At 33.1% G+C, this 11096-nt stretch overlaps 2 protein-coding genes across 3 annotated transcripts; one reads left to right on the forward strand and one right to left on the reverse strand.

The window, feature by feature from the left end:
* Window positions 1–474: 474 nt before the first annotated feature.
* On the forward strand, window positions 475–3615 carry LOC107960341 (glycosylinositol phosphorylceramide mannosyl transferase 1). Of its 2 annotated transcripts, none has more exons than XM_016896676.2 (5): window positions 475–1047; window positions 1652–2048; window positions 2423–2583; window positions 2688–2758; window positions 3193–3615. In XM_016896676.2, the coding sequence occupies exons 1-5, from the start codon at window positions 848–850 to the stop codon at window positions 3351–3353; spliced, it is 990 nt and encodes a 329-aa protein (XP_016752165.1). In that variant the 5' UTR covers window positions 475–847; the 3' UTR covers window positions 3354–3615. The 2 variants fall into 2 exon arrangements, with proteins under 2 accessions (XP_016752165.1, XP_016752164.1); XM_016896675.2 differs by having other exon boundaries at window positions 476–1047; window positions 1652–2102.
* Window positions 3616–3687: 72 nt separating this feature from the next.
* On the reverse strand, window positions 3688–6236 carry LOC107960342 (60S acidic ribosomal protein P0). Its single transcript, XM_016896677.2, has 5 exons — window positions 5713–6236; window positions 5534–5602; window positions 4558–4656; window positions 4077–4469; window positions 3688–3990 (listed from the first exon to the last, which is right to left on the reverse strand). The coding sequence occupies exons 1-5, from the start codon at window positions 5968–5970 to the stop codon at window positions 3847–3849; spliced, it is 963 nt and encodes a 320-aa protein (XP_016752166.2). The 5' UTR covers window positions 5971–6236; the 3' UTR covers window positions 3688–3846.
* Window positions 6237–11096: the final 4860 nt, after the last annotated feature.

Below are 11096 nucleotides of genomic sequence, written 5' to 3' on the forward strand. Positions count from 1 at the left end.
TTAACATGCAAATCTATAAAAAATGTTTAGATTTGAGGGTGGTGCCGCCTATGCACCACCCTTGCAATGATCTGTTTTCGTATTTAATCTTAAAGACATCCTATTTTAATTTTTTTTCATATTGTTATAGTAAAAATCCCTCGAATAAAGATAAGCAAATGAACAAGAAAAAGAATAAAGTTATTTTCTTTTAAAATTATTTTTATATTTATTGATTTATGGTCTAACGTCGAAGTGGTCATAAGCGTGTTGCTGTTTGAAGAATTTTTAAAAATATTTTACTGGAACAAATCAAATAAATTTGAATAAGTCCTAATTATAAAATATCTTGTCGGCTAAGGGTCAACCTCAGTAACTGTCATGAACCATTTTAATCCAACGGTTCTCAATACTTCCTTTCACATCAACGTATCTTTTCTTCTATCCTGATCTGAGAATTCTTAAAAAGGAACGAACCCCGAACGTACATTGCAATGGGCAATAAAAAACCACGAGCACATCAACATCTCAGTTTCAGCCAATAATATCCCTCCGCGCGTTACCCTAGCATCCATCTTATGGGACTCTACCTCCTTAACCTCATACACATAACCACACCCTATAACTCTCCCCACCCTTTTCCCTTCACCGGTTCTTCCTCACCGGCGACAAATCTACTTCCCTCTCACCGCACCGGAGCCGAATCATATAAATAGCAATTCAACAAGCGGCGGATGAAATTTTCAGTTTCGTGACTCGGGCTCCATTCAACGTCACATCCCTCGAGTTCAGACTTCAGATCGACTCAGTCTTCTTATAAGGAAAAAGGGAAAGGGGGGAGATTGAGGAATTAGAGTGATAGAAGACGATGAGGGGCGGTTTACCTATTAGCCGTCGATCGGTTTTCAAGTTGCGTCAAGTTGGGATCGGGACGCTTGGATCGGCAAAGATCAAGATCCTTCTCTGCGGTTGCGTCGTGTTAAGTCTACTCGCAATCGCGAACCGAAACCGCGACAGTTCTTCGTTTATGGGATGGACCGGTGACTTTGACCGCTCTTCTTCTCCAAGGTGCATCTCCCTATTACTATATATTAACTTTTATAATCTTATATTTTCGTTTGAATTTTCTTTCAGATTTTTGTTGAGTAGTTTCCAAGTTTAGATATAAAAAAAAAGGAACCATGACTAAAAGAGGTTCGTTTGTTTTTGGAAACTTCGAGTAAATATATCATCTAAATCAAGATTTTTATTGGAAACTCCATCAAATTGTTATCAAGTTCTTTTATTTATGGTAATTTAATTATTTTTAAACCATAACAACAGTTAGGATCTGAAACTAAACCCGTTTTAGCTTAAAATATTAGGAAGTGATTGATAATTCTAACTTCAAATTTAAAGGTTCTTTTTGGTGTTTATTCTGTTTAGATGTATAAAGAAGGGTGTTTTTTTTTTGTATAGGAAAGTTCATATCTTTTAAAAGTTCTTTTTTTTTTAAATTTTCTTAGGGATCTTGAACACGAACAAAATCACTCTGAGCTTATATTGTTACTAAAAATTTCAACAAATGATTGATATACAGTAGAAACTTAAATCTATTAAAGGCATTTACTGAAAAAATTTCCAGATTTGATAATAAAGTGATGATTTTCATTACTGGGTTGTGTAAGTACAGGGGAAGATACTCGATTGTAATGAATACTTGGAAAAGATATGATCTCTTGAAGAAGTCGATTTCCCACTACACGTCATGTCCGAGGCTCGATTCTGTACATATTGTATGGAGTGAGCCGGATCCTCCATCTGATTCGCTTAAAAGATATCTCAACCATGTTGTGCGTTCAAACTCTAGAAAGGATCAGCAAGTTGAGTTGGTCTTTGATATCAATAAAGAAGATAGCTTGAACAACAGATTTAAAGAAATTAAGGATTTGAAGACGGATGCGGTTTTCTCAATTGATGATGATGTTATATTCCCTTGCACTTCTGTAGAATTTGCTTTCACTGTTTGGCAAAGTGCCTCAGATACAATGGTGGGATATGTTCCTCGTATGCATTGGGTAGATCAAAAGGTGCGCATATGTTCTGCAATTTTGATGTTAGCCTTGCTGTATCAGTTTCCTTTGGTAAGTTTAGGCATACAGTTTCAGACTTCTGACTTATGATTGTAAATATGCCTACTTCTGGCACTGAGCTTCATATCTGTTGTCTTCATTGAGAAATTCATGAAACTTAACATGTTACTAAACAAAATCTTGTAGCTTTATCCGTATGTTAATATTGTATACCATTGATTGAAACTTTTACTTGGCATTGACTAATGGATTGATTACAAAACTCTTTTTTCTTAGTTGTCATAAATGTGAGGATCATAAACCTCCTGCACTGCAAGATATTCAAATTACTTGAAAAGAAAAGATAAGCTCTTGATTTCATCTTTATGCAGAAAGGAGAGAATAAATACAAATATGGCGGATGGTGGTCAGTTTGGTGGACTGGTACATACAGCATGGTACTCTCAAAGGCTGCCTTCTTCCACAAGAAGTATCTCAAACTTTACACTGATGAGATGCCTGCATCACTTAAAGAATACATAACCAAGAACAGGTCCCTTTTCATTTACTACTATTGCGGACTTTTTAAATGGTTTCATCATTATATGCAACTTACATGTTCTTTTATTATACTAACTCCATGGCTGAATTCACCAGGAATTGTGAAGATATTGCGATGTCATTTCTTGTTGCAAATGCGACAGATGCTCCTCCCATTTGGGTGAAAGGTAAAATCTAAAGGAATCTATATACAAATATTTTTCTCTCTTTTGTGATCCTCATGTTATGCAAAAATGATTGGCGGGGCATACCACATGTGCATTAAGAAAAAAGCCTTTAAATAATAGAAAGCATGTACAATCAAGATGTTGCGATGGGCAGTTACAAGACTAGTCATAGTTTAGTTCTATGGGCATAGTATTCGTATAGATGGTACTGATTTTGGCTAACAGATGTTAAATATTTTGGCTAGTAATGTTATCTTTTGCTTTGATCTCAAAAGAAGTTGCTTTGATTGAGTTCTTTCTTCCAGATTCTTGAAGTTGAAAATTATCTAGGGTTTTGTTTCAACCAACTTCTTTCATTCTTTCTTTTAAAATTTTACGAATTTCCTTGCTTACTCTTACATCATTATATGTTAATTCTTGTGCTCCAATGGTAGGGAAAATATTTGAGATCGGTTCAACTGGCATTAGCAACCTGGGAGGTCATAGTGAAAGAAGAACAGAATGTGTCAACAAGTTTGTGGATGAGTTTGGACGAATGCCCTTAGTTCCGACTGTTATGAAGGCTGTGGATAGCCGCTACAGTTGGTTTTGGTGATGCCTGAGATGCACCATTAACACGGCTTCACTTCCACTTATTTATTGCTCAATCCGCAGGTTGAGATCATTGCAACACTGTTTCAATTATCCTGAGTTTGTATAATATATAAATTTTGTTGTACGCTTAATGTGTTTTGAGAGAATAGATTCGTGCCAACACGGTATTTCACCATTTGGGACTTTACAAAGTAGTACTTAACTCTGATCTCCTGACTTAGGAACAGATTAATCATTTTAGAATGTACTGTTTTTTCGTCGTTGATGTTCTTTCTATGCTTTACAATATTCGAAGCCATACTTGATTTAAAACCGTTAGCATTTGAGCATTAATAAAAGCTGCAAAAGAACTAAATTAACATTTGATAAACTTGTGAATTCTCAAAACTTCCAAAGCAACCACATCAAAACAAAACTACGATAAACAACTCATAGCGTTCTCAGATTTTTCTCTAGTCTTCCAATCCTGAATCTTTATACTAATAAAGACAAACTTAGTCAAAGAGACTGAATCCCATATCATCATCAGACTCTTCTTCTGGTTCTGGTTTTTTCTCCTCTGCAGGGACAGCAGCAGCCGGAGCAGCACCACCAGCAGCAGCAACAGGGGCAGTAGCAACGGCAAATTTGCTTGGATCCTGAAAGCATGCAACAATTACTTTAAGCTCAAAAAAGACTTGGGAAATCCAAGAAATAGTTTGCAGGATAGGAATCAATTCCATACCGCCAAATACTCTTTCACTTTATCGGCCTGACGGAAAGAATACTCTGTTGCAACTGCAACAGCCAAGACATTCTTGTAGCCATTGATGAACATGTGTGGTACAGCTGCAAATGTCGGGTATGAGATGGCAAGAGACAATGCAGTAACCATGGAGACACCACTAGCAAATTTCTCAATCAGGTCATCCTCGGTAAGATCCAACACCTCAGGGCTAAAAACAGAGCCATTGTCATAAGCAGACAATACAACAAGACCATATGAGAAGGGCCTAATTCCAAGCTTGGCAAGAAGTGCAGCCTCAGAAGACCCAACCTTGTCGCCCTTCTTGATAAGCTCCACAGGAGTGATAATTTCAACAGTACCCTTGTTAATCTTGGTTGGAATATTAAGCACCTGAAATGTAACAAAATTAATGATTTGAACCCAGCAGTGGTTCTAACACCTAAAACACAAGATATCACTGGCAGACAAAGTGCAGTACCTGGAAGAAAGAAGTTTGTGAAGGGTCAAGCCCAGTGTTGCCAGGTGGGACAACCACATCAATGGGTGCAACCAGACCAACACGAGCAGGAGCTCCAACCTGTTCAAAACAAAATATGATAGTAAATCCAAGCACATCGAGAAAACAAGATATTTTAGCAAGAAACAACCATTACATCAAACGAAGTTGAACTTCATAGCACCAAGAAGAAATTCATAATACATTCAAATGAAAACTATTATAACTTACTAGGAAATGAACCAGCAGCAAACAATGAATCTCTCAACTTTTGAAGCCAGATCCAATAACACACTATTTAGCAATAAACAACTACATTAAATTAACTTGGAACTTTACAGAACCAAGAAAAAATTCATGATAGTCTGATTCAAAATACAACATATGAGTTTCAAATCTAGAACCAAAAGGACACACAATTGGACTCCACAAAGAGATTTCCATCGAATGTATTGGTTAATTCAAGTATGGGGGTTCAAGTAAACTATTATAATATACTAGCAAATGAACCAGAAGCAAATGGTGTCCCCATTCTAAATCCAGAACCAAAAGAAAACCAGATAGAACTCCACAATTGGACTGGTATCAAATCCATTGCTTAATTTAAGAAAATGGATTGCCGCAAACAATCACAATACGTTAGCAAGTGAGTTGAAAGCAAAGAATGAATCCCCAAAAGCATACATTCAACTTAACTTCTTACAATCGAGCCCAAATACTGAGAATGGAATTTCTCAGCTATCAAAAAGCTAAAATATTATTAAATCAATGTGAAAGATAAATACCTACTTTCAACAACATAACAATAACTTCAACAGAATATGAAATATCAAGTTCACATGTTCTTAATTCGATTTTCCATTTATTACATTGCAACATTGACAAAAAAAGAATGACAGAAACAATTCTAATATCAAATATTTCAATTTTAATTCATATGAAAGATGTAATAACAAACCTTGTACTTGGCAACTTCCTCACTGACTTCCTTCAAATCACCCTTGGTAAAAATCAAACCAACATTTCCCTGATTTAAAAAACCCATAAAACAATCACTTCATTGCTCTATACACAAAATAATAATGAGCCCAATATACAAAATAATATATATTAATAAATATTAGAAGTTTAAAGAACCTGAAGCAAGGGGATAAGGTTAAGGAAAGCCTGGTTTCCGGTTTTCTCAGCGTGCATACGGACGGACCTTTTCATCATTGTATTTTTACCCATGAGAACAACTGAGTCACCTCGAAGACCTTTGCGAATGTCCTGGAGCTGATTCGAACCCACATTGTCGGCTGCCGCAATTAAGATCTGGGTGTACTCGTCTAAGAGTTGACATAATTTAGCATCGTAGGCGATTTTCTTGTCGGCTTTGGAGGGCTTCACTGCCATTTTGGGTTGGTAGTATTAGTAACAAAAGGCCAAGACGATGCGTTTATGCTCGGTTAAAATGGAGATTAGGGTTACAGTAGGGTTATATAGTAGGATGAGAAATGGGAAAGGGAAATTAGGGTTTTAGGGTTGTTCTTGACCAGACGGTCGAGATTGGGTTTGGGCTTCATATTCGACCGGTTTATCATGGTTTAGTGGACCTTAGAAATTGCCCTTTTCAAGACAACCTTGAAAATCAACATTCAAATAGAAGATTGAATACTCCATGATTTAACTTCAAAAATTATTTTTATATAAGTTATAAAAAATTATATTATAATGATAAATAAGTAGGAGTGTTTGGTATGGGTATGGCCAAAAGTTTCTACGACTATATTATAAATCTTAAAAAATTATGTTATAAAAAATAATTTATATGTAATTTTGAAAGTTATAATAAAAAATTATATTATAAAAATAAATTTAATGTTATAAAAATGTTATAATCTACTTACTTATAAAAAGTTATAATCATAAAGTATGGGCAAAACTTATTTACGCATCTAGGGGCAGATCCTCTAGAAGGCCTTGGCCCTCAAAATTTTAAGAAAAATTGGTTTTTTTTTCCTTGAAATTTTTAGAAAATTTTAATTAAGCTTCCTCAAATTTATGAAAATTCTTATTAATCTCACAAAATTTTCAATTAGACCTCAATTGTTTTTTAAAAAAAATCTCATTAAACTCTTAAAATTTTTAAAATTTTTATTAGGCCCACCATTGTACGTGTCCATGCTATATAGTATAGAAAATATTTATAACAAATGTTATAATTTTTTGCATTATTTATTTATAAAAAAATAACTTCCTAAAGTTATGACAAAAATTATCTTATTTATAAGAGATGTTTGAAAGTTATTGGATATTTTATAAAACATTTCTTTAAAAAGGTTATATATTATAAAAATTATATTATTTTAACTGAAGTACTTATTATAGAAAGGGTATAGCCTAGCATAAGTCTTTTTTTCAAATTGAGTTTATATAATTAAAACTATAGTTTGTTTGCGCTGGGAACCCAAATATAATGTGGTAGATGCTACCTATGGAAATGCAAAAATATTTTCTTGCACCATATCATGTGGTACGATACCATTTGAGAGAATGGAGCCAAACATAAGTACTAGAGACAACTTGTGAAACTCTTTAATTTGAGACATTGAAAGCTTCCAAAATATGGTTAAGAAGACATTTATTATTCTAAAAAAAGGTTGCCTATATTAATAGCACCACCTTAGCATAACATTAAAAAAAAAGAAAAGAAAAAGATTGGATCATACCAGCATGTTATATACTTTATAACTTTATTTATAGGTGAAATTGAAATTATTCAAACTTTGAAGAGTATTATATGGAAGAAAAAAATCTTGATAATCTTAATGATGCAAATTCATATTTAGATGTAATAAGGACTATACGTTGAATGTTAAAGAGTGAATAACCCAACCAATATGCAATGCTAAAGCAATTAGATCAAACTACATATGATATTTATTTTTATTGTTACTTTTATTATTAATAATATTATCAGCTATTTTCTTGGACTAACATATTACATATGGTAATTCAATTTTAATTTTTGTTACCCATTTAGAATTTTTTTATCATACTAATACGTTTATAGTAATTAATATTTTACAAAATAAATTGTATAACTGTCTAATTACAATTTTTTAATTACAATAGAATATAATTATTAAGATAGTAATTATATTTTTATGCTAGTAAAATATACCATAAATGTAGTTTTTATTATATTAGAGAATTTTATATCATTAAAATTCGTTTATAAATACATGTTGGACATGTGCATGTTTAATTTAAATTTTCTAGTTTGCTTTTGTTTATTTGGAAGCATTAAACTTGTTTATCTACATTCATATCAAGATATGTATCAAATGTCTGATATATATATATATATTAAGAAAAATGAAGAATCGGCAAGAATATGAATTAAATTACCCCCATTTATGATCATTATTAAAATAGAAATATTATCAATAAATGTTGGGCGTAGTAATAAGGCATATTACACTCTTAGGGTGTGCTTGGTTTGATAAAAATGTAGAGGGATGGAAGGAGAGAATAGAAAAGTTGAAAGAAAATAAATGTTGAGTGTGCTAGGTAAGAAAGAAGGTGAGAGGAAAGAAAATAGGAAAGACGATTGTTTTTCATCCTTATACATAAAAATCAATCTTTCTAAATTAGAATGATAAGAAGTGAAAAAAAAAAGAAGAAGAGAGAAAAGTGTATGTTAGTTCAAAATTATGCAATTTTCAAATGTTTTAACTCTTTCCTTTCGTTTTTTTACTTTAGCTAGTAATAGATAATAAGAAATTTACTTTTCCTTTCAATTTTTTCATCTTTCCTACCAAGCACACTTATAAATATATATATATCTTCAAATTTTCATACTCTTTCAATTTCCATCTTTTAAATTTTCTTTTTACCCAACTAAACACGAGAGAGCACAATTCTAATTTTGAAAATGATATTATTAAAAAAAAATCATAAACCTTAAGTCAGATCATCATAAACATTTAATTTTGCAAGCTTTTTAAAAGTTATTGAATGATAGTAACGTAGTTAGTTAATTAAACAAAATGGAGAGGCTATGATAACAATACAACCCTAAAGAATTGGTATGATAAGGCTATGACCTCCAGAAAATAATTGATACAAGCTTTAGCTCTATTTCTTTGAAATAAATAAAAATGATTAGTGATAAGTTTGTGACTAAATTATGTCTTTAAAGAATGACATGATTAAGGCCCCATTCCCTACAATTTATGGACCAGTTTCAATTTAATTGTAATTTTATGTCAAAAAGAACAAAGCTAACGATTAAAAGAAGCCTTCGTGGGGACTTAATTAAAATCTAGAAAAAGAATTAGGGAGAAAAGCATGGCTTGGGATTGGGATGCTTACTCTACTTTTCAAATCGAATAAATCTTGAGCTTAAGAAGTGCTAGAGAATACCAAAGGATAATCAAATAGATAAATCCTAAAAAACCATTTTGAAAAGCGAAAATTAATTTTTTTATCTGATTCCGATTTTATTGTTATCTAAAATTTAAAATTAACTTATAATTCATGGATTTTCTTTCAAAAGTAAATCATCCTTTATAATTTATTGTATTGATGTTTCAAGTAAAATATTTTCCGAGCTTTAGACATTTAACTTATATAAGATTATTTATTCAATTTGTTGACTAATAAAAAAAATTAAATATGTTATTTACTCACTATTACTGACCCGTAATTCGATTAGGTTCAAGTTGGATTTTACACGGTTCACACTTTAAGTTCGTGTGTAAGGCACTCGCACCCTTTTATGAGACAGCGCAATGAGGGTTCGCACACCATCACATAGGCGAACCTTCATCTATAAACACATGTTAAATCTAGAGTAGGGTATGTGTCGACATGCATGAAACCTACCTACAATATCACTTCTATAAACAATAACCATATCATATACATACACAACTCCACCCGTCTAAAGAACACACAGAAACACTTAACAATTTGGTGCAGTGAGCGTGGACAGACTTCTAATATTTAGATTTTCAGATTGCTAAAAAACCAAAATGACTCACCCCAATGAGAATTTCCCTACTAATTTCTCGTCAGGACAAGCATGAGGTTTTGGCACTGGCAATCAACCTAGCGAGATAGACCTTTTTACTGGTTGGTTTGTCGACTGACTAGATAATTTGGGTAACTTAGGCCATGTAAGTGCTTCCAACTCTTTCGGTCTCAATGCTCCTTATGGTTAGGGACCGTCATTCCCCTTTGATCATGGAGCATCGCCACAACAATTGTTTGGTTTTCTGGAGCAACTAAGGTTGATGAAGGAGTAGATGACTCAACAAAGAGCTAGGTTTGAACAACAGCAAGCCTTTCAGCAGGAACTGTTAAGACAAAATGAAGAGTTGAGGAGGAAGATGCAATTTGATAACTCTGATCTTCAAGATAATATCATGTCTGCCTAGGAGGAGGATGTAGGGGTAGATATAAAACTGTGGCAGAATGAAATGGATGCTCTGCACGTAGATATGCGAGTATTGCATCTTTATGTGTAAGATATGGATTGGTTGTTTTGTTTTAATAATCCATTGGCTCCTGAGATAGCAGCTGTGACTCTACCAGCTGAGTTTAAGGTTTCAAAGGAGATGTTCGAAGGAAGAAGAGATCCTCGAGCACATCTCATGCAGTACAACAATTATATGAATGTGCTGAGGGCCTATGATGCTGCAAAGTGTAAAGCCTTTTCAACGATCCTTAAAGAAAGTGCGAAATATTGGTATCTATCTTTACCACAAGGCTCCATCCAGAGCTTATTGTAACTAGACCAAATGTTCTTGGGAAGATTTCGAGCTCATAGAACAATATACTGTTATGGGTTTGATGTTAGTAAAGAAGAGGGATGGGGAATGCTTGCAATATTATGTTAAACATTTTCATGCAACAACATTAAACACAAAACATTTGGAGGATCAATGGGCCATTGATGCCTTTATCATGGGTGTTTAGAATGAACGCGTGCAATATTTATTCATTGATAATAGGTCATAGTGTAATATCCCGAATTAGGGCCTAATCGGAATAGTGGTTTCGTGACCATAAATCCGAGATAGAAATAATTATTTTATAATTATTTTGATGATTATGATATGATTGCATGATTGTGTGAAAATTTCGTGATGAAATTCTATGCCTAAAGTGCTTAAATTGAAAGTAGGGACTAAATCGAATAAGTTGCAAAACTTGCATTCTAGAATTTTTAGTATGAAATTGTTTTGGAATATTAATGAGGAGGTCTTAAATAGCAATTTGACCAATTTTAAGTTCATGGACAAAATTAGGACATGGAAGGAATTTTTGGAAAGTTAAGTAGTAAGGGTATTTTGGTCATTTAGTTATTAAAATGAATTAAAAACAAAATTAAAAGCCAATTTTTGTCCATCTTCTTCATTAGGCCGAAATTTCAAGGGTTCTCCATATCTAGGGTTTGTTTCAAGCTTCCAAGCTCCATAGTAAGTGATTCCAAGCCTCGTTTTTAATGTTCTTTACGTTTTTGGAATCCC

This window comes from Gossypium hirsutum, chromosome A05, assembly GCF_007990345.1.
Source record: "Gossypium hirsutum isolate 1008001.06 chromosome A05, Gossypium_hirsutum_v2.1, whole genome shotgun sequence".
Lineage (NCBI taxonomy): Eukaryota > Viridiplantae > Streptophyta > Magnoliopsida > Malvales > Malvaceae > Gossypium > Gossypium hirsutum.

Coding starts and splice junctions, on each gene's coding strand:
- LOC107960341 (XM_016896675.2), top strand. CDS start 848: ATGAGGGGCGGTTTACCTATTAGCCGTCGATCGGTTTTCAAGTTGCGT. Junction 1,048..1,651: donor GACCGCTCTTCTTCTCCAAG/GTGCATCTCCCT, acceptor GTGTAAGTACAG/GGGAAGATACTCGATTGTAA. Junction 2,584..2,687: donor GAATACATAACCAAGAACAG/GTCCCTTTTCAT, acceptor TGAATTCACCAG/GAATTGTGAAGATATTGCGA.
- LOC107960342 (XM_016896677.2), bottom strand. CDS start 5,970: ATGGCAGTGAAGCCCTCCAAAGCCGACAAGAAAATCGCCTACGATGCT. Junction 4,657..5,533: donor AGGAAGTTGCCAAGTACAAG/GTTTGTTATTAC, acceptor TGTTTTGAACAG/GTTGGAGCTCCTGCTCGTGT. Junction 4,470..4,557: donor CACAAACTTCTTTCTTCCAG/GTACTGCACTTT, acceptor GTTACATTTCAG/GTGCTTAATATTCCAACCAA.